General features: G+C 43.6%; 1 protein-coding gene across 3 annotated transcripts in view; it reads right to left on the bottom strand.

The window, feature by feature from the left end:
- The window catches only part of SEC22A (SEC22 homolog A, vesicle trafficking protein), a 458,264-nt gene that overhangs the window by 174,762 nt on the left and 259,509 nt on the right, over nt 1-23,993 (bottom strand). For all 3 annotated transcript variants that reach the window (XM_086957074.1, XM_086957076.1, XM_086957075.1), the window contains exon 5: nt 13,970-14,088. In XM_086957074.1, the coding sequence (XP_086813200.1) occupies nt 13,970-14,088 (119 nt within the window). The remainder of the gene's footprint in view (nt 1-13,969; nt 14,089-23,993) is intronic.

The following is a 23,993-nucleotide window of genomic DNA, read 5'->3' as shown; positions in this document are numbered from 1 at the left end:
GTTATGTGCTTTTAAGATATCATTATATCGAAATAACGCTTTGTACTACTACTACCAATACAGAGTTTGCAAAAAAATTCATGCAACACATTGTCATATACAATGCCAATAACTCAAACTTGAATGCTGCGAGACCTATTGCATTGCAAATGCTTGTTGTTTTTGCTTTTGATTAAACAGAAAAACTTTTCACGCGAGAGCTGCAGCATTTTTAAAGCAGACCATTGGGTGGCAGCGTTGTATCACTTTGTATCTAGTTTTCATTGTAATGAGAATGCCTAATTTCAATAACCAAGATTGTCTATAAATACAGAAATAATAATTTATAGATCGATAAATGTCAAATGTGTACTGCTGCATCCGTGGTAATCTATCTTAATTTAATTTTTTGTGCATTTGAGTTTATGAAAATGTTGCAGGATCCCGGTGGGAAACGACAGATCAATAAAACGAGGGTCACTTGGGTGTGCCGGGGAAGAGGGGCGATATTTACGAAAAACATCTCTATTGTCAGTGTTAAAAATACAGTAGCGACTAAAGTAGAAACTAGAAGCAGAGACACAGCACCAAATTTAATTCGTTAGTCGATCTCAAGTATCTTGAGTTGGTCATTCAGTCGAGGTTTTTGCTTTTCTTTGTGGTACTTTTAAGTCTTGATTATTCTATTCTAAAATCAGGATTACAAGTACCAGAATGCAAAGCGTAAAGCTGCACTAGATGACCTATTGACAAATGGACCCAACAAATGCAGTCAATGATAAAAGGGGAACACATAAAAAATAATTAACTAATATTGCTCTCGGAGATACAGAGCGGAGATTTAGAGGCTTAAAATCGCACTTAAAATCGAAAGACAGGGGGCGCAGCAGGTCGACCACAGAGCCCCCCCATTCTGCCTCCAGAACAACAGAAAACAAGCGAGTGGTGCAAGCAAAGCTGGCGCCGCTGCAGGAAAGCATGCCGTACCTGCAGTAGGATAAACTCATAAAAGAAAATAGTGCTCACAGGCTATAAATAACACATACTATGTACCAACAGAAGTAAAAAGGCCAGTCCACATGGGAGGTTACAAATGAAGACACGGTGGTACCAAAGAAGGACTAACAAGCCTAATAACAAATCAGAAGCCAGCATTTACCAAGGACAATGACACAAGTCAATTAAAAATATGGGCGGAGATTAGGCGGAGCTTCAAGTTTATATTCTAATACAGCATGCCTCGCATTCATGCACAAGCCATGTGCTGCCCAGACTTGACCAAAAAACGGTAAACTGGTCAGTGAAGTACATCATGAGCCCATGGACATAATACTCTACTATTCTTTCACAATTTCCACCCAAAATCCCTCAGGGAAAACCTCCCATACGAGCTATTTTTACACCTGCGGAGGAACTGCTAAGAAATAAAGGACTTCGAAAAAGAAGCTAAAAAGCTTTAGCGAGAAACTCCAGGTACTTGATTATCCTCAACACATAGTCAGAAGGGCCTGGGAATGAGATGAAAATACCAACATAGAACCACTTTTAGAGACAAATGAAAGACAGAGAAAGTATAGGAATATCTATGTTATCACATTTAGCACTGCTCCTGTGTTAAGAAAATCATTACAAAAAACTGGGCATTCCTAATTCTAATGGATTGAACCTCAATAGCCCCCTTTTTCCTTCAAAAAGAGACAACAGAGATATTTTAGTGCACACCATATAGACCCCAGACAACAAAACTTAGGGGTAGAATTGACCTAACATTCTGGGGTCTACCCCCAGTCATAGGACACAATGCCTGTGGAACGTTTAAGGGCTGCCCATTCACTACAAACACAAAATCAATAGATCTTGGTCTAAAATATCCTTGGGAATGAAGGAATCACAATACTTGCAACTCAGAGAATGTTACTTATTTGATCAATTGTCTGTGTGGCTACCAATATGTAGGTATGACCACAGGACGCATACAAATCAGGATTCTAGAGCATATGATTAACATCAGATGCAAAAAGACGACAGCAAAATTAACTGCACATTTTCTTGAAATGAAACACACAGAAAAAAGACATTAGAGGGGTTGTGATTGACAAACCCTACCATCCCAAAACTATTAAAGTAACCAGTTTTCTGTTCCAGCGAGAGCAAAGATGGGTATACAGACTCTGCAGTAGTGAAAGGGGGCTTAATGACTCAATTCCGTGGCATCATCTAAATAGTAGTCGATAAATGGAAATATGAATTCTCTTTACAAGCCTCAAGTGGGCTCTCTGTAACTGGATACAATTACCCAAAGGTATAGTAAGAAAAATGTATCCCACTACAAATAGTAGTGAAAGATATTTATAAAAGAATTAGAACTGGTCCGTACTCATGAAATAGCAACACCCAAGACGGGACATTTTTCAACCAGTGCATAAAAAGCCCATATTCCTGCTTCATTAATATTATATACTTTACAATAGGTCACCCATGAAGGGATGTAATGAAATAATAACAACATGGCCGAATAGCTAGAAGAGGAAAGACACATAAGATCACAACTTATGTGGGAATATACATACATACAGACACAATAAAATCCATTCGGTTTTAACCTTCCTTTTGTATTAAATAAAATAAGACAAAGTATGGGTTTTTCTAAAAATAAGTAGCTTCATACACTACATTGTAATCTCTGACTATTTCAATATGTCCGCTGGAGATTCCCAAATGGAAGTAAGGGTTCCGCTCGAGCAGTTGGAAATGTAAGTGGGTGTTATCCGAAGGATGGGTGGACCCCTGCAGTAATAGCATAAGAATTTTTTGGGAGTGCAATCAGTAAACTTTCCAAAAACCAGGCAATATTTAGATGGAGAGGCATATGATATATGAAATCACCGGCTAAAAATGTGCAAGCGGTCGCATGCCTGCCACTATTCCCTCTTAAATAAATATAATGAGAAAACACCAAAATCGAATGACAAAAGTCATAAAATATAAAGATAAAGTTTATCTAATTGTAGGTTATGGTTTTCATGATCACAAGAAAGGTTCTTCTCTTTGGATTGTTTTTGTGTTTTTAGAGTGTGACTATAGGGCGACGTTCCCATTCTGGCCCTGAGTTGGAGAAGTAATAATGAAACTCAGGTAAGGTAGCAGATCATGCTACAAGTGTTACTTACCAGTGTATATTAGATTTAAGGTGAGTGTCTCACAAACCTCTAGCCAATGGGTGCCAAATGAGGGTGAGAGAATAAAATTGAACATGTTTGCATTACATGAGGGGAGATATTGATATAATTTATAAGGAGGACATCCTGACTGATGAAAGAATATGTCAATAACTATGGGTTAGATTTTATCTTTGTAAATACACGTCCAGCGTGTGTCTACTAAAGGCAAGCACTGCTATGTATTTATCCCTACCATTCAGTTTAGTTAACTAGGAGGGATCAGGACTTTAATAAGGGATCCGTATCCTGAAGAAGGCCAGTGGCCCATTAGGACGTTTGGAATAGGTTGAAACATGTCAATACCAGCAGATAGGATAATGGAGATATAGTTTCTTCGATATACCTGCATAACAACATTTTCAAACCCTGTCAAGGCAGGCCTAGAATAAATAAGAATAGAGGCACCCACTTAGACAGTTTTAAAATAACCTTTTTTTCTCTCTGCATTTGGGATCCCTTTCACGAAAAACTCTTTCTATAAAAAAAACATGTGCTCCACCCGGAGTGTTAGTCTGCGCCATGGTGTGTCAGCGGCACTATGATAAAAGCATGTCACTATTTAGTCGGTAAGGGCAATTTTAAGAACCCCATGGGTTTCCGAGTAGGTTCTTCCTTCTGAACAGTCTTTATTCCCCACACTCTTAGTTCCTTAGTTCCTTCCTGGGTGAGTTTGAATGTCTGTAAGGTCCTCATTACACAGAGGCTTAGTATTGGTCGGCCCCTGATAGAAGAAGTTTGGTTAGAACATTAGTGTTTACCTCAAAGATAGGAAGCCAGAGGTAGAGCGCCTCAGCTGCTCTCTGCATTACTTCTGCAAAGGAGGCTCTTTCCTCAGTGGCTTGCCTGGAGGTGAGAGCAGGCTGGTGTCAGAAGAGGTGTTGAGATAACTGGCATCCTGGGGGGTCCTCATACCAGTTTTCTTTAAGCCTGCCCTGAGAAATCTGTGCGTTGAGCAGATTAGGCTGTACGGGCAAGGGCAGCAACTCGATATGCATCAAGGGCGACCTCTGTAGAAGTCGGGCTGGCGCAGACTCCGAGTTTGACAGCACAATGGGTTATTCCTCATCCTCCAGCGCCAATGGAGTCCGCATAAACCTTGAATTTCTGGGGACAGGGTGAGGAGACAGAGGTGGGAGTCACCAAAGGCTCCGTAGAGGTCCAGTAATGGGTTCAGGGGATCCAGCTGGCACCAAGGGTAAACCCGCTGGCAGTCTGCTCTGTGGGGCCCACAAAGGTGCGACAAAGACAGCTGGTAAGAATCCAGAGTTGCAGCATGGCGTTGCTTAACTCTTGATTTTGCCTCGGTGTCGCAGACAGCCATGAAAACTCGGGTTGTATCAGGACAAGTAGAGGGATGGACTCCGAAGTCGATAAGCTTGGGGAGCGAGATCAAGAGGCATAAAGATGCCCTTGCATGTTCTCAGGTGTATGAGACTGACAGGAAGAAGCGGAGTCCTGCTTGGATTTTTTTTGTTTTTCCTTTGACATATTTGAGGATTTGGAGAGTGATGATGACTGACCTCATGATTGGCTTCTGAGACGCGCTTGGGGCCAAGACAGGCCCATGGACTTAGACCGGTCATGACACAGAGACTTCCGATTCTTCTTGCTAGAGCTTCGCCTTGCGGCCCAAATGGCCCTCCGGTTTATTAACCACATGGCTGCTGGGCGTTTCCCCCCCCCTGTGCTGGAAAATGCCATTTTAGTGGCACCATGACGAGCTCAGCTCGTCATCAGCACACGACACCCGTGGGTGATGACGAGCTGAGCTCGTCATCAGCATCGAAAGGGTTAATGTACAATCACTACAAGCTTTACAGTAATGAGCTTAGCCCAAAGACCACAGGCTTAAACCCTGGTGTCTTGGGAGGAGACATTTCCCTTACACACAGGATTTCGATTTATAATCTAAATAGGTCTCTAAAAGAGTTGAGAAGTGGCTTAGGTTCTGCACATGGTGGCACGGAGAGAAACCAACTGACCGAAGCACGCAGTAGTGGTGTCTGTATGCTCAACATGAAATTTCCAGAGTGGAATGCCATCATTGCCGACCCGAGCGGCGTACAAAGACTGCTCAAAAGTTTCCAAAACAAGTCTAGCACCTGGGGAATTATTCAAAAGGTGAGGAACATGTGGTAGGAAGTCTCTATCAGACATAACTGCTAGTTTTATTGATTAAAATAGTTTGCAGAAACAGCGATCTCTCAAAAATGTATTATTGCAAGAGAGTCTCAGCAAGTTCGTTTCACTGGGCTCTGACAAATGGGAAACAGAAAGTACTTCCAACGCCTGGAACATATTTTCTCTCTTCTACTGGAAGCCTGCCATGCCTGATCTTGTTAATAAAGTGTTACACATACTGACAGTCGTGACTGCATTCAAAAACATCCAGCGCAGTAGGGTAGACACCATTTGTGCAGTCCCCATAATAAATTGTTGTCAAGCAGGCGATTTGTTACAAGGCTCGGCCAAGGAATACATTAAAGTAAAAGGACAAATATTGTATATGGAAATCTTTCTGGACACTCTCCCTCTCAAATAATTTCCACGAGTCTAACAAATGTTATTGCCACATATTTATAAATATGTTTACGTTTTATGGGTATAAGTATTTGTTCGGTGATATTTTACAATGAGAACAACATTGTTTTTCGCTGAGAAGTAAATCAAACCTACAGCTGCTTGGACCGCTGCCCAGCCTCATATTCTACGGACAGTTCCTTTGCCCTTCGTTGATTAATTATTCTTAATTTTATTAAAGTCATTTGTTATCTTCTTGTCTTAGATTCCGGATGGTGACAAAGGTCACAGATGAAAAAAGATGGAATCCAATTTGCTAGCGATATTTATCACCTCAGTCTGCCGTAGCATAAAATATATAGATTTCCAGTCATGTAATAAAGACAGATTGCTTTGCTTTCTCTAGATGTTACTTACTTTTAAAACGTAGTATACAATTCCGTGCTCTAAAAGGCGTACATTTGTGGGGAACTCTTATGTGTTGCAATGAAGCACTCTGTCAGCAACGGAAGTAAAAAGACGGTTAAAAAAGGTGGCCAATGCCAATTTCGACATTAAGCTGTCTTACTGCACAGCTACAGGATTTTGATGTATGTAGTTGTAACTAATAAGCCACCCGAGTATTCGCTCTAGAAATGAATACCGTACTCTCAGGATTTCTCCTAGAATAGCAGCAAACCAGGCTTTTGCACCAAGAATTCATCTGACCACAAAACAAAATTCCCTTTAAAATGTGTAAGGGTGGGCATCCGTACCAAACACTGTTTTTACTTTAAATGTGCTGTTCTATATCAACCGACAGACGTTTTGAAATAAAAAAAAAAGTTTTGCTTGAAACAGTCCAATGTAATAGAATCGAGTGGCAAGACAGCTATCCTGCCCCTGCATAAAGATTTTTAAAAAGTTAATAATTAAAACATTACGTTGGGAGCTGGGAAAGGGGCAAAGCAATGCATTCACAGGGAGTGCTAAACAACAAATCAAAAATAGACAGACCCTGAAGTCAGCAGTGGAAGTATGCAAGTCAACGAATAAACATGACAGTAGCTCAGCTATATGGGCTGAGCAAAAACAAGAACAGGGAGGAAAGCCATTGAATAGGGAGCATGAAGTGAGATAGGCAAGAAAGCCATCCAATCATGAGCGAGGGGCTGATCTAAAGCGCACTCTACATATATTGTATTGTAGACAATCGCTCTTTAACATCAAATAGCTACGGTGAATAAGCTGATCTTCCTCTGAACAGGCAGTAGTCAAGTCAAGTCAATTTTTATTGTATAAAATTATAACAAAATGCATTTTGGTCATCGCTAAAAATTAAAAGCACATGTGTAACTATTAACTATTAGAGTCTGAACAGGCAGTAGAGTAAATGGTAAGTAAATATGAACAACTGTGCACGAATGAGTGAACCAGTTACATTTGATTAGAAAAGTACTAAGTGTCTTCATGCAAAAGCCAGATGAGTGACGCCACAGGGACAAGCCTGACGGAACAGTACCTTTGCTAGCCTGCGCATCATTCTTCTAAGTGTAGAAAGTGACTCTGGCAATTACTTTTCAGAGCATGTAAGTGCACCACTGACAAAAAGCAAATACTGTAGCTACTCTAGATGTGATGCTTAGTCATAAACAGACGAATAAGTTGATCTCCCACTTAATGGCAACATAGAAACGTAAGACCTTGGCGGTGATTTTCTTCACGTCTTTTTAGGAATAATGTTTCCCTTGGAATTTCGTCTAGTCACTAAGATAGTTTCTAGTCTAGAATTCGGATTGAAGTTCTTGGTTCCATATGGGCACCAGGCATGACAAGATCCACAGGAGCTGGTGTTACCTAGACGGCCCTCATTCACCCATTGAGGTCTGTAAGTCTCCTAATTGTGGAGAAGTGTGGCTCACTGGTTAGAGCAGGCAGACCCTGAAGCAGAGGTCAGACCCGGGACCAGGGTTCAATTCCCGACGCGGCAGGGTCTTGAGCTCAAATGTCCATGGACTCGATAATTCTCGCTTCGGTGCCTGACCTAATCATGGGTTCACACTCTGCAACTCAGGGCATTAAGCTTGCTTAATCTCCACAACGGCCCCCCCGCGGCGGGATGCCTGGCTTTCACCTTGGGGATGCCCTGTAGGGTCTATCTCACAGGGAAAAACCAGGACGGGTTCCCAAGGCAAGCGCGGAGATACCCCTTCGGGGGTCAATTCTGGAGCTATATAAGAAACATAATAATAATAATAATAATAATTGAAGGTGGCGATCACCAAACAACTCCAATTGGAACCAGGTTCTTGCTGAATGCATTGTCAGCAGCTTTGTGTAGAAAGTGTCACGCAAGTGCAACCGGATAACTCTGGCTAGTACAAGCACCTCACCTAGTCTGTAATGACTGGCGGCACTGCGTTCAGGCAAGTGCTGGTCCAAGACTATAATCACTCACTAAGCAGGGCTTCTAGAGAAACGCCTGAATATTTGTAGCCAATCTTAACCAGATGCAGGGTGACTCCGATTGTCCCGTACTTTATCTGGAAACAACCAGCCGTGGCTCTTAAACCATAGCACCTTCCAGGAAACAGTCATGGTTGCAGCCAGTGATGGAGCTCAATAAAAGAAGCAATGTCCAGCAATGTCCTAAGGAGAGGTAGAAGTTTTCAGAACCTATCCTATCAGAAGCAGGCAAAAAGATGCAGGACTGTTACTTAAAAGGCATCAGGACCATGCATAGGGCCAGAATATCCAGCCACTGTTCATAGGACACCGTATTAACAGCTGAACCTTTCTTCGTCCAAAGATCAGTGAAATAAGAGTGGAAGTGGACATGACGTGAAACTGAGCAGTGACAACAGCAGCTGCCACTGTGGCATGAACTGGCTGCATAGTAAAGTGCTGAGAGGGAAATGTGTGCAACACTTGTGAAACAAAACAAAAATATAACCGTAAGCTAAACACAGATAAAGTCCTAGTCACAATTCCAGTATGCAAGGATCTGTGGGTCAACTGCATATGAGGTTAGATAAGGAGAAGGGAGACATGCATAAGATGCTTGGCCTGGCTGGGTACAACCTATATGGAAGAAACATGCAAGTAACACCTATTAAAATAACATTACATCTATTAGAACATTTAAATGAAGGCAATAAAGTAGTTCAGGGCTAATAATGGACTTCTGTCCCGGCCTTCAAATGTTAGTCTTTCTGTATCGCACTTTTGAATGTATATATTGGACTGTTAGTGGGTGGAATGTTCGAAGAGCCTCTATCAAGGGAGAAAATGCATGAAAATCTACAAAAATAAATTATAATTTTAAGCAATGTACAACTGTGGAAGTAATTCACTATCACTATGTTACATCCGAGCAGGTGAAGGTGTTAGTACTAAACAAGCCATCACATCATTATTGATCTCACAATCGCATCGGAGGTATAGATCTACGGTTCCTAAAATGAGATTAATAGCATTAATAATCGGTGACCTCAAAGGGCACCTATTTATTGGAATGGTTTCATACTATGGATGTACTACAGTTAATCACTTAAAGCATTGACCTTAAATCTAATTATAGCAACACATTGACTGTGCAAATACATCATTTATTAAAAACCACAAAAATATATATTTTTTCACAATTATTAAGTAAAATGGCAACTATTAAGAGCACACTAAAACACTGTAGTACTGCGTTCGAGCATCATGTATGTATAGAAAGCTAATTTAACTACAAAACACAATACATAACTAATGGCTTGCTTACTGCTAGAGAAAACTTGGTAATAGTATAGCAAAGAAAAGGGCTTAATTGCGATGGATGCGGTTCATGTGAATTGCAGTTGTCAGTGTGGTCTGTCAGTGGGATATCTGTGGACAAAATATGTGCCAATAATGAATGGTCAGCAAATAGGTGGCGGGACACTGGCCAGTCTGGCATAAAAAGCTGTTTTTATTAAGCCTTAGGTGAGCCAGGAACACAATGCCACATCACTTCCTTTCCTAAAGGAGGCGCTATGCAGGGAAAATCTAGCAGGCAATAAAATATTCTCACTGCATTTTTTTGAATAGTTTTACAAAGGGGTAACTTTACAATTTATTGTAACAGGCATATATGTACCAAGAAGCGAACCACTGGAAGCTGTATAATTTCCCTGCTCAGAATTCCGACTCACGCAAGCTCATAATTTCCCGTTCATTTTATTTTAAAAACAAATATATTAACTATTGCAATTTTTAAGTACCAATAATCTAGACTCCTGGAAACAGGCCCCCCTCAATGAGTGACGCTTTCCTTCCACTCCCAACGTGTGAGACGTTTGAGGAGCGATCCCTCTCGCTGTACCCCATTGACCATTTATAGCGCGGTATAATGCTCTACAGTTGTATGCCTAGGTGTGCAGCCTACAGAAGTATGCTGCATAGATGCTAGATAGCACTGCGGATTTCAATTGCCAAATCCTCTGCACGTACAGAACCTTCGAGAATCCGTGTGAATGAAAGTGATACTTGAGAGTCTGGAAAGCCAGTCAGGACTTGTCCCAACACAATGCGTGGCATCATTTGTTACTGTTAATTATGGGCAGGGTGTTGGTTTGGTATTCAGCAGTGCGGCTTTCATTAGGAAGAGAGAACTTGTCATCTGAGTGCCTATAATAATCTCCTACATTATGGATCTGTGTGCGTAGCAACCAGATGCCTGTGTAATTATTGCAACGAGTAATGAGCAGACATGATACATTTTTCATTCGCACATGCAGGCAGAAGACTTGCTTTACACATTACCATTATGAACTAGCCCATTAGCAGTTCATAGTTGAAATATTTCCTAATAGAGATGACGCAGGAGGGAGGCTGCCGACTGAGGTCTAGATTTACAATACAGTTGTGTGGAAGTCGTGCTGCGCCAATCAACTTTCGTTTAAAAGGCGCTTTATGCAAATGAGAGTCGACTTACAAGCCAAAGGGCAGGACGGAGAAGTGGTAATGATCTTTCCCCCACAGTGAAGTAGGGGTAACACTGGGACAAAGGATACCCCAGAATGTAAAAATAAACGTCCTGTAAATGCATAGTGGTCACTCAGATGATCGCCAAGACGTATCAAGATATTGCGGGGATCACAGTTCGATCCCCAGCACCAGTGGTAGCTCAGCTCAGCATCATCTGACTCTGGGCAATAGCTCATTTAATCTCCCCGACGGCTCCAAGCGCCTTGAGACCCTTAGGGGTGACTAGTTCGCGCTTTAAAAATAACAGATTTATTTATTTTATTTTTCAGGAAAAAGGTCATCTTAAATGCCGTTGCTGACAGCAAACGATTGGCTCCAATCAAGTCGAATATAAGTGTACGGCACATTATGGGTTCACCCCTACAATTGAACGGAAGGGACCCCTGTATTCCTCTTACATGAAGGCAATGGAATGACAAAAGTCTTCCTCAGGAGAGTGTCCATCCCAGCTAAAAGCATTGACTTTTTCATGGCCCCTACCAGAAGAGGCTTGTGATTGAACCATTGAGGACTGATGAAAACTTGAATTCCAGCCTGCACCCTCCTTTCATACTTTGCAGGGAGCGCTGATGCTGGATGTAAGACCGCTGCGGAACATAACAAGCATTTGCAATGCAATAGGTCACGCATTTGCGAGAGTTTAAGCTATTGGCATTGTAAATGACAATGCCTTTTATTTTGATGTATTGATAATTTACACATAAATAAACAGCATTGCCATGTACAATACCTATCTCAAACTCTTGTAAAGGCAAGACCTATGCAAAACAGGGGCCGCCATTGTCCCGGCTGCTAAGAAAGTGAAATCACGCATGGCACGCTGAATGTTGCTAGAAAGCATTTTGTGCCTGCAGTAGGAGAAACTACTCAAAGAAAATAGTGCTTACAAACTAAAAAAAGACTCACCATGTAACAACCGAAGTAAAAGGCCCAGTCCTCATTGGAGGTTCCGAATGAAAACAAGGCGGTACTAAGAAGAGACTAACAAGCCTATTAAAGAATCAGAAGCCATCATTTACGAAGGATAATGGCACAAGCCAATGACAAATATGGGCGGAGAGTGGGCGGGATTCCTATTTCATACTCCAGTACAGCATGGCTCGCAGACCGGGGCAAGCGCTACACAGGCTCGACCTAAAAATTAAGCAGGCTATCCGTCCCCCATACCGGAGCAAGACTTGGCATACGGTGTTGGTAGGCTGCTAAGGTGTGGAGGAAGAGCGGAGTCTGGGATTGTGAATGAAAGCAACCCCCAACCACAGGCCTGTCTACAAAAACTGAACTGCCTAATATTTGTTTGTGCAGAAACTGCTACTGCTTTTGTCGAGAGTGAAAGAGGAAGAAAGAATATGCTTTGGGAGGCTGATTCCAAAAAGGCAACAACTTATCCTCAGCAAATTGTTTCAATAACTAATCCAATTGTGAACCAAACAACATGAACCCAAAATCATCAGATGAAAAATGGGAAAACATTAGAAAGCCTGCAATTTCCACAGCCACACCTAGATGTATCAATGGTCAGGTGCGATAGCCCCAGAGGGAGCTGCAGAAGCATGTAAAAGATCAAAGTTTCTGTCATCCAGAAAACATATTGTGGGCTCTCTGGAGACCAAGAATTCAAAAAAGCTAACTCATTTTGTGCTTCGTCGTAAAGGACCGGACAATCCTTCAAGAGATTCTTAAAAACATGTGGCATAAATGGTGGCATGGAGTGAGAAGTGGGAAGCAGCATAAACGTGCTTGAGAGTTGCTCCACCATTTTGTCAGCTAAATCGAAAGGCAAGAAATCCTTAGTTGCCAATGGTGACAACATGTTAGGCGGTGCAGAGCTAACCGTTACAGATTGTGAAATTTCATATTATGGAGCGACAGGAACCTCTGGAAACCAGTTTCCTCAATGTACTTCTATTCTCAGGTTAAATACTCTTTGATGGCCTAATGCAAGCATCGGGTGATGGGTCACCATAGGATCCAAAGAACTTCATGGGATCTACTAATCTATGGGGAGTAGGAAACCCCAGGAGTTCTGTAGTAGACCACTACCTCTAACAGCTGGAAGCCTTGGACCAACTTCCCCTGTGAGGTACTGGCTCTTGTACTTCCATATCCTCCTTTTCACAGGAATAAAAAAAGCTCAGACCACAATTTACTGGAGATCATGAAGGAAAGGGAATTAACAACGGGCTCAGGAGAAATTAAAGGCTCTTCTACATGCCGACATTTCTGGAAGTACTTTTATGATTGATCATGGCAGTAGCTAAATAGAACAAAAGCCTGCTACTAGGGGTCTTTTAAACCTCAGAGGCGCTGGTGGCATTCCTGCTTCTGCTAAACCACCTCCAAGGAAGAGAAGGCAGTCAACTTGCCCTTGTCCCTATGTGAAGTGTCAATGGTAGACTACAACATTGGCCCCAGAAGGGGAGCAGGAGAACCAGCTTGTACAAGCCTCCGTATGGACAGCTTCCCTTTGTGTACATCAGTCTTTCCCATGCTACAGCACAACAAAATGGACGCCAGTGGGAAGTAGAATGGACGCAGGAGTGGTGCTTCACACTCACCTTGACAATCCACTCCCTAATCGTGAACAGAAGTGGTACATACAGGACACAGTCAGTCTCCAGAGAATCCTAATCCTGAGCAGAAGTGGTAGATACAGGGTACAGTCAGTCTCCAAAGAATCCTAATCCTGAACAGAAGTGGTAGATAACAGGGCACAGTAAGTCTCCAAAGAATCCCAATTCTGAACAGAAGTGGTAGATACAGGACACAGTCAGTCTCCAGAGAATCCTAATCCTGAACAGAAGTGGTAGATACAGGGTACAGTCAGTCTCCAGAGAATCCTAATCCTGAACAGAAGTGGTAGATACAGGACAGTTAGTCTCCAGAGAATCCTAATCCTGAACATAAGTGGTAGATCAGAAATACACAGAAAAAACAGAATCCCAGGTGTGACAATGGAACTTTGGAGCTATTTACATGCTCAAATGTAACGTGCACCCTATTGGGTTTGTCAACAGCCACCAACAAATAGTTTACTCTGGTATAAGGCATCACATTTAAGAGCAGAATTTGACCAGCAACAACAAATTTTAACAGTGACTAGAAACCAAGTAGTACTGTACGAAACCTTTCGTAAAGCAGACTCTGCTGTGAGCATCCATGCATAAAAACAACCATACTTCATTTGAAATAAAGCTTATTTCAATATTATGCTGCAGACAGTGCTTTTCTGAAAACCTGTATAAAGAGAACGGTACCTGCACCAGACTCTCGATGGCATGGAAGCCGCGGATTAAATTCAAGGCCGCGCACAAGAGACTGAGTAGAACAGAAATAATCCCCGCCAGGGTCACGGGTTCCAAGCGCTGATGAGGAGCTGAGAAAAAAACACAGAACACAATTATGCATAACTTCTCATTTTAATTTAGAATATTTGAAAAAAATGCCCCACCTAAGAGGTTGTTATGCAGAGTTCAGTCTTTGTTAATTTTAGATTATTTGAAAATGTCATATCGAAAAGGTTAAAGTCCAAATTGCACAGGAAATTGAATTCATTATTAAAACAAGGACGGTATTGGCTAAGCACCCTCAGTTGATTCGGATAACACTAATACACAAAGATCCCGATTGACAAAGGTTATTTTGGCTGTAAACATTGATTAAAGGGAAAAATGTCTGGATTCAAGCTCGCAAGACATTCATAAAAGGGCACCTTACAAGTGTAAACATATTTTCACACATTTAAGTGCATACCCCGAGTTACTCCCACACCAGGAGAGTGAAGTGTGGCTTTATGATGTGTGTGTATCCTTGTGAGTTTGTTTATGCCCAAAATCATGTCTTTGTGAGCATTCCCAAACTGCTCTCTGACCTATTCCCACCAAACAAATGGGTGGGATTTGCTCTTACAATGGGCTGGAATAAAACCCTCTCCAGGGTGAGTAGGAAACCAGAGGCTATATGAAAACACGGTGTAGCATAAAAAGGGGAGGAGGAAGGGGGGAAAGGGGAGGAGGAAGGGGGAATGGGGAGGAGGAAGGGGGAAAGGGGAGGTGGAAGGGGGAAAGGGGAGGAGGAAGGGGGGAAGAGGGGGTTTTGGGGGCCGGGAAGTTGATAGCACGTGAAATAAATAAGAAAAAAGTCCAATTGCACATGCGGAGTCGACGTGACTCGATTGTCTCAGCTTTTCCAGACATTGTACATGGAACATTACACCCCTTCACAGCTGAACATTAAACACCCTCTGATGTACAGCTTTTTTTCTGAAACCCAAATGATTACTTTATAACTATATTAGACACCCTTTAAAAAAGTGCAAAACCATAATTTGACACTACATATAAAGAATGGAACGGGAATGCAAATACAATTACATGAAGGCCGGTGACAGGATTCCGGCTGGTATGAGGAAGCAGAAGAGTAAAGATATCCGGGGGGGGTTCACCAGGGGTCCATTGGAGTTGATGAGGATGAGAGAATCTCTACCAGCCACTTTATTTTAAACTAAAAGCACCTTTAGAGGCCCTTATCAACTACAACCATAAGAGATCCCTTATAGCAACGGTTATCAATGGGACAGCGCTGCCTTCATGCTACAATTACAACTGGGCAGGATCTACAAGCCAAAGCGTCTTGGTAAGAAAAGTTGGAGCAGACAATGCAGTGGCAGAACACACCATGTGCAGCCCAGCATGACAGCATCGAAACAGGTTTAAGAAAGTTGCACTGAAGATGCTAAGGGTATCTATACATTGTTGACTCAACTTAGGGAATCAGAAGAGCTCTATGGAGAAGAGGGGGAGGGGAAAGACCCTCCCAGTGCTTTTCGTAGCACCTCTGAAGAAACTTCTTTCAGGGAGAAAGCGGTGCTTTAAATGGGCTGGTACAGTCAGGTACGGAGTACCAGCACTTTTTTTAGGTTTTGCCTGGCGAAAGCTGCGCTCTGCGCAGCTTTTTCACGCAGGCGAAAACCTAATGAGTACTGTAGTGTGGTTTGGAACGGCCCCCGTCATTTATTGGCTAGCTCCATAAATGGAGCCTAGCCATTGGACGATGGGCCTGTCCGTCAATGCCGGACCAGATTCGGGGGCGTTCCCGAGATTTTTTGGCTTTTGCCGACGTCACGCGACGTCAGCCAAAAGCCGGGAACGCCCCCGAATCTGGTCCGGCATTGCCGGCACCTGATTTTCGAGTATTTCGTTCCCTCTGTGTAGTCATGCGGCGGTGGGCGGGGTTATTTCGGCGGTGGGCGGAGTTTCGTTTGTCGACCACGGCCGCCGGAGGAAGCCCTGGTGAGTGCGTGTTAAATCTTGCCTTCCCGCCCCCTCCTCCCCCTCCCCGTGTGTCCGTTCCGCCCCCCTCCCCGTGTGAAAGGGATTTGTTTCTGGAGCTCGGCTCGGGTCCATTCCCGCCCCCCTCCCGCTTCCCGCCCCTCCCCCCCTGTCCTGTGCCCGTTCCCGCCACCCTCCCTCCCTGTGCTCGTGGTGCTTGTTATATCCATGAAAGACGTGCCTGCAGTAGCTTCACTAGCGTCTTACTATCCAATTGTACGAGTTTCTAGGTTGATTGACGGCAACACACTGGGCCTTCGTGCTGTGACTCCCCCTCCTGGGACTTCCGAGGCAGAGAGATGCAGGTAAGTGCGAATCGATTCTTTTTATGTTTGGTGCATGCGTGTATATTTGAATTTTTGGGAAGGAGTGTTGTGAATGATGTGTATGTGTGCACGTGTGTAAATGTATGGGTGTGAATGAGTGTATGTGTGCGTGTGTGTCCCGTCCACCCTCCTCTCTGCTAAAACCCTCCCTGGTCCCTGATCCAAATACTGGCTAGGGAGTGTAGTAGGGAAGACTGTTGCCCTAGGCTGTTGTAGAATCCTATTTGGACCTGAAAGCAAGCGGTGTGCTTGACACTTCAAGGCACTAGTCCATAGCTGCACGCCTTCGAGCGGAATTCAGGACGGCGCCTGTCTATTGGGATAGGAATTTACATGAATAATTCTCTGTCTCACTGACTCCGCCTCTCATCATTCACTACACACCTGCTTACAAGCTGCAGCGACTCAGCCTCTCATCATTCACTACACACCTGCTTACAAGCTGCAGCGACTCAGCCTCTCATCATTCACTACACACAACGCACAACTTGCACTACGCTCAGCGGTGCGTGTTTGCTGCTTTAATGAAGTTAGTAACATATGATTTGTGTTGTGCGCACAACTGTTTATTTCACACATCGCTCCCCGCGCTAAAGTGTTGCTGCTTTCTTAGCTACACTTTTTTTGTTATTTGGTTTAGAATAATGCCAGCGGTGTAACTCCCACGCACGTTTATCGATTTTATCATGATATTTGACATTTCTTTCCTCTGAATTGTTAATTGTGTTGTGTACTTTCTGTGCTGCTGTATGCGGACGTTTGGCCGGACAAACAGCACACTTGCTGTGTCTGTGTTGTCCTTATGCCTCTTGTGCGGCACGCGCTGATGCCCTTGCAACTTTGAATGAGAGAGCATCTCTGGCACTTAACAGTAGGAAACGGGAAGTATGGTACAGGACGTGGCGTTGTGGCCCGAGCTATCGCTGCGGGAGCCAGGATCGAATTAGAGAGAGGGGGGGGGGGGGGGTGACCTTGTGTTATGTAACTTATGCTCTCCGATACCTGCGGGTCGAGCTCGCGCTATGTGCCTTCTCTGCTGCATGCCATCGCTGAACACTCGTTGCCCTCTCTGCCATTTCTGTTCACAAACTGCCCCCGTTCATACACTGCCTCTCTTCTGGGCCCCATCTGAAGACTTAATGCTGTCTCCACTCGCAACCACTTCTGCTCACACACTGCCCTCACAGCTCCCTGTCCCTTCTCCTCACACACTACCCCTTCTCCTGTGCTCCTTTTTGTCTCTGATCAATCACTGCCCTTGCAGCTTCTTGACCCTTTAGTTCACACACTGCCCTGCCCCTCGCTTCCTTAGCTCCAGGCTATATTTCAAAAACATTAAAACCAGCATGGCATTTAGATGTGGGAAAAGTATTTTCCATTCATAAATATCACACCATTATTCAGCTAGGGTGACAGATTTTCCAATGTTGTGAATATTAGTTATAGCCTAGGTTTGGATAATTTTAGCATGACCTACCTACCCCCCACAAATAGACGAATACTTGCAAACATGTAGGCTTGTATATTTTTAGATTTCTTCAGCATGTGGGCTTGCACACAGTGCTTTAACACAGGGTTACTCTAGTGAGAGATACAGGTGACTTTCTTGGGTGAATGGAAGACGCTTGTCTCTAACAGAGGCGTAGGTGAAGCGCTTTTCCCTGGGGAACCATATTCTTTCTATGGAAAAAGAACAATTGTTACATTTACAATTTCACATGATATTCTCTTGTTTTCCACCTCCTGGAAAGTCTGCACGAGTGAGTTGTGCAGGTTTGAGCTTTAAAGAAATCTATGATGGATTTTATGGAGCAATTTACGGAATTTGTGCTGGGAGAAATAATCCACTAATTTGCCATATGGGTGAAAGCTGACCATTTTTCAAATCACTGACATGCAAAGCAAAATTACGGTATAAAAAATGCATAAATTGACTGCAAGTAAACCTTGAGAAGCAGGCAGAATTCAGGTGTTTTGGGCAGCTCATGTATTTTATTGTGGGTCTTCCTGGCAGCAGGATCATGGAGACTCACGCAAACAGCACATCTTTTACAAACTGCCCACAGAATAGGCACTTGTTTGCAGTCTCAGACCTTAATTTGTACCTATGGCAGGCATACAAATATCAGCACGGTGTGATCCGGAAAAAATGTATGGCGTTAACCACTTTTCCTATTCTTTGTATAGTGTCAATAAATATTGCTGTGCTCATGCCCTTGCTGTTCATGCTTTGCCTGTTACTGAAGCTCGTTGAAACATTTTCAGTATACTAAAGTCAAATGCCTGATGGAAATGAAATAATGTACTCCAGTGAAACTGATGGACAAGGTTTTAATTTAGTATTACATGTGGCTCAAGCAGTAACCAAATTGGTAATGGAGTGGACCATTTTGTAACATTTAAAAACAGAGCAACACAGTGATTGTATGGCACAGGTGACTACTTAAGGTATTGAGTGCTGTACTTTTCGGTCCACATTTACAATGTTAAAAACACAAGTTCCGCAATACGAAATGCTGCTACATGAAAAGCCAGCACTGCCTGAAGGCAGGGAATCTCACAATAGGCCATGTGATAACTTTGTTAAAAGTATTAAAAACAAGTTTCAGTTTGTGACTTTAGGCCTTTATTCTTGAAAGCAATCAATTATCGAAGTGGGAAACAGGCATAGATTAAAATTCTAGTGTAAGTCTTGATAAAACATTACTTCCTAATGCACTGAGACCCTCTTGGGTTCTGACTAATGTTATATAGCGCATCCTGCAACTCCCACCGCTCATGTACTTAAGCTGCAGAGAAGCAGCAACTGACCGACTCCGAGCAGAATACAGCAATCATGTATGAAGTTTCGTTCCTTAGCAGTTCCCAAGCCTTTAATGTGCTTTCAACTGCTGCAAAGTGGAGCTAATCAGCTGAAATATTGATTGGGCCCCACAGAAGTTGGTGCCCATGTTCAGGGCATGCACACATTTATCTTTACACATGACCAGGTGACTCCGGGCCTTTATTGGGGTTACTTGAATGGGTGTATTTCTATGCAGTTCTTGTTTTGGGCTGCTGTATAACCACCATGTGTTTCTGTTCTGTATACTGCTGGAGTATGCTGTTCTGTTTGCGAGGGTTTACCTTCTCTGAGTGAGTTCTGATGTACATACTGTAGTTCTTCATACGGACTTCATCTTTGTAAACCGCTTGAACCCACTCTTATGTTTTAGCATTTGCGCTTTTGGCATAGCAAGCTGTTTGGTATACCTTATTTGCTGTTTTGTCGTTGATTTCTCCCTGCTCTGTGTCACTTTTTTCTTCTATACACAGCAGACTGCTAAATGTCATCGTACGACGACATTGTAGATCTTGTGTGAATGGTAATAGATTTTACTGCATATTTGTGGCTTGGTGAGCACCAAGCTTCGGTGCTATGAGCATAAAAAAAATCATTACTAGAACACCATGGTTTGTAGTAGTATGAGTGGAGGAAGTGTTTGCGTTCATGCTTTTGTACATGTATGCACACGTTAGTGACGCCATGAGTTGTGGTGCCAGGGTATGTACCTGTGGAGTTACATGTTCAGTCTGGGCATCCACTTTTTTGTTTTGACGTAGCAATTATATTTATTCCCCATGTTTACATGCTTTTTACTAAACTCATTTTCCTGCAAACCCAGCAAGCCTGTCTGTGAACACCCTCAATAAGACAGTGGTAGTACTCTTCGGAAAGGACTCTCCACTCTGTCCCCAGCCTGCTTATCTGAACTTGGACCCATCCCGTGTTGCTAGGCCAGGAACCTGGGAATCATTGTAGTCAACAAACCAATGTCCAGTCACCTGATTACCTCTTCCTACTTCCACAAGACTTCCCTCAACACCCTTATCCAAATCTTCAGATGCTTTCCTTCTACACCCAGGCACCCAACCAGATTACCATCCAGGCGCTCAACAGCAATCTAGTCTAAAGAAACACGCTGTATGTCAGATTCTCCACCCAGCTGACCAAACTGCTCCAGATCATTCAGAATGCAGCAGCCAGGCTCACTCAACCACACCCCACTCGCCTCAATGACCTCAGCTGGCTTTCCATGCACACTAGTGCACTGTTCAAATTACACACACATATAAAGCACTGCATAATCTAGACTCCTCTTACCTGAATAGCCACAGCAGCTTCCACACCGCCTCTAGACACATCTGCTCAGACAACCTTCTACTTGTTGCTGTCTCGCATCCGACGAGCTAGAATCGGCGGTCCGCCCTTCTGGTACCTGGCTCCTAAAGCCTGGAACAAACTCCCACCTTCATATTAGGGCTGCTAGCTCAGTCCTTGAATTCAGGAAGAAACTGAAAACATGAATCTTCACGTAGGCCCTGTTAGACCTGGCACCATTGGCCTGGGTCTTCCTTCCATTTTTGTTGTTGCCCCATGTATTTTTGCTGGTATTAGATGCTTTGGGCACTGTGCCACTGCTATTCAGTGCCACAGTGAAAGTGCTCCCTATTGTAAGTTGATGTACTAATCGGTGGTTCCATGTTTGGCTATTTGGTTTACTTGTAAGACCCCATTCTAGTGCGCTGAGTGCCCAGGGTGTGTAAATCCAAATGCTGCTGGTGGGCTTGCAGCACTGGTTGTGCCACCCACGGAAGCAGCCTTGTAAAATGAGTCTGAGGTCTGCCATTGCAGAGCCTTCGTGCAGGCTGGTTCTGTCATGCTGACTGGGCAAGTGCACCCACTTGCCAGTCCCTAAACCTTCCCTTTTCTTCATATCAGTCACCCATATGGTAGGCCCAAGGGCAGGGTGCATTGTAAGTATAAGGTAGGACAAGCCCTGATGTGTGTGGCATGTCCTAATAGTAAATTGCAGACATTTTCGCTTTTAGGTTTCGCCTGTCGAAAGCTGCGCACTGCGCAGCTTTTCGCGCAGGCGAAATCTTATGTCTACAGTATGTGTGCGTTGTCCTGCCCCTCTGTTCCATTGGCTAGCTCCATAAATGGAGGCTAGCCATTGGAACAGAGATATGTCCGTCAATGCCGGAGCAGATTCGTGGGCGTTCCCGAGAATTTTAGGCTTTTGCCCACGTCATGCGGCTGTGGGCATGTTTTTTTTATTTTTTAAAGCTTTGTTTTCGCCATTTCGGAAGTGTCCTTTGCAGGGGTGGGTTGCGTGATGTCCCGCTGTCCGTTCCCACCCCCCCCCTCCCGCTGTCCGTTCCCACCGTCTTCACTTTATTGCTGTCGCACGTATTTATTTATTAACATGCCGGTTATTAGTATATGTAAAAGGCTAACACAGGTACACGCAAAGCTGCTCTCGATTCGTTTTAGGCTCTGTAAAGAACGTCAGCCCGGATTTGTACAGGATCAACAATTCTTTGTAGTTTCAATGCCCCCTCCCTTCTCAGCCGGGACAAGCCCCTGCCCTCGGAGCACACTGTGTTCACGTTGTTGTGCGGCGTCCAAAGGGGCACTGAACCGCTGGTAACTGGCAGTGCTGGGGTGTATTAAACACACAAACCCTTGGTTACAGGACATAAGGATTATTATAGTGTGAGTGCAGAGTGCAGAATGCGCCGAGTGCAGATTGTGAAGTTGTGAGTGTGCAGAGTAGTGAGTGCGCAGAGTGCAGAATGCGCCGAGTGCAGATTGTGAAGTTGTGAGTGTGCAGAGTAGTGAGTGCGCAGAGTGCAGAATGCGCCGAGTGCAGGTTGTGAGTGTGCAGAGTAGTGAGTGCGCAGAGTGCAGAATGCGCTGAGTGCAGATTGTGAAGTTGTGAGTGCGCAGAGTAGTGAGTGTGCAGATTGTGAAGTTGTGAGTGCGCAGAGTAATGAGTGCGCAGAGTGCAGAATGAGCCGAGTGCAGATTGTGAAGTTGGGAGTGCGAAGAGCAGAATGTGCAGATTGTGAAGTTGTGAGTGCGCAGAGTGCAGATTGTGAAGTTGTGAGTGCCCAGAGTGCAGATTGTGAAGTTGTGAGTGCGCAGAGTAGAGAGTGCGCAGAGTAGAGAGTGACTGCAGAGATTAAGCTAATGGCAATGTAAATGACAATGCCATTTATTTATCTGTTTTCAAAACCAACACAAATACAAATTGTCATTTACAATGCCAATAGCTCTAATTTTTCCAAAGGCAAAACCATTGCATTGTAAATGCTTGTTTATTTTGGGAGGGAGAGTACCGGCACTTCTCATAAACAAGCAGGTACTTTGCTACAGAGTACCTGCACTTCTATGTTTCCATTTCAAGCACTGGGAGAAAGGATATTATTAGCATTGCTGAGGAATTCGGAACCATGTGGGGTATTGTTTTGGGTCAATATTGGTTTCGAATGTGAAGCGACAATAGCAGGATAGGGCTCAGGCAGTCAGGAAGGGCAAGACATTTTTAAGGTTCTTTTGTGACAGACAGGGTTTTGTTCGTACTCGCGAGGAGGAAGAACTCCGCTTTTGTTCCACTCCGTTTTAGGTATAAATTTCACCTTCATGCTTAAATGAAGGTAAAAGGAGATCCGAGACGGTGAGTATCATGGACTACTGAAAGCTTTAGGCTGTGCCAAGTACCGTCAATGCGTGTGAATTCGAAGGCAGGCAAAAGATAGTCCAGTTATTTAAAAAAGAAATGGGGATAGGAAAGCAGCATGGTGGACTCAACAGGTAACAGGGAAGAGAAAGTGAATACGGGGAACCATGTGAAGTAACTGGTGAGGGTGGCCATGAATGATGTGAACCAGGCTAGGACTTTTTCCCCTGTGGGCAAAGGAGATGTGCGAACGGAGAACAGAGCTGAGAGACAGACTTGCTGAAAGCGAGCAAAAGGTCTAGGACGACTAGAGGGAAGGAATAAGAGTTGTTGAGAACACACTGGCCATCATCCACAGTTGAATGGTAGGGAATAAAGTGCTAAAACGAGTTAAGATGCCAGGCTGAAATGGCTGCAGCAGGCTTGTGTGGTCTGTGTATGCATGAAGTTGAATGGTTATTGCAATATGTAGAATATTCTCAAGAAAGAGAAGCTAGGTTGCTCGAACAGTAGTTGAAATGATCATGGACAATAATAGATTTCTCGTGTTGGGCTAGCAGTAGAATTTAGCTGATTTTAAAGGGAGACGGAAAGGGATGTAGCAATGTTGAAGATTGGTGTGAAGGATTAATTTGCCAAACGTGTCATGGTTTCGGAGTGTAGGATGTTGTACTGTGTGGTATATGGTGGTTCTGAGGGAGGCGTAGATGTATGTGAGATCAGTGCAGAGAAAGGTTTGGAACTGAATCCATCTGGGTATGTGCCGTAGCGGTTGGACATGGAGTTTATGCTCGACACATTCAGTTTTGATCTTGGTGACAAAATAATTAATTTATTGGTGCTGCTTTTTCTGGTAAGTGCTGGATGTTTGGTTGTTGATTGAAGTTTTAAAGTACCAAACTGTTGAACAAGACCCTACTTTCGTTATTTCTTGAGAGGAGTGAGGAAAGAGTTGAACTAAGATTTGCTGTAGTGACTCATGTTTGCAGATGTCACTCTTGCTATTGATCAGATTTTGGAATCACCAGGGTGGAGAAAGTTTGAATTCAATAGTTTTAACTGTGTGGGTGAATGCGGATCAACGTTGAGGCAACACATATGGTTAAGCACGTATAGTGT

Source organism: Lissotriton vulgaris, chromosome 2_1, assembly GCF_964263255.1.
Source record: "Lissotriton vulgaris chromosome 2_1, aLisVul1.2, whole genome shotgun sequence".
NCBI lineage: Eukaryota > Metazoa > Chordata > Amphibia > Caudata > Salamandridae > Lissotriton > Lissotriton vulgaris.
This window is presented reverse-complemented; position numbering and strand designations above follow the sequence as displayed.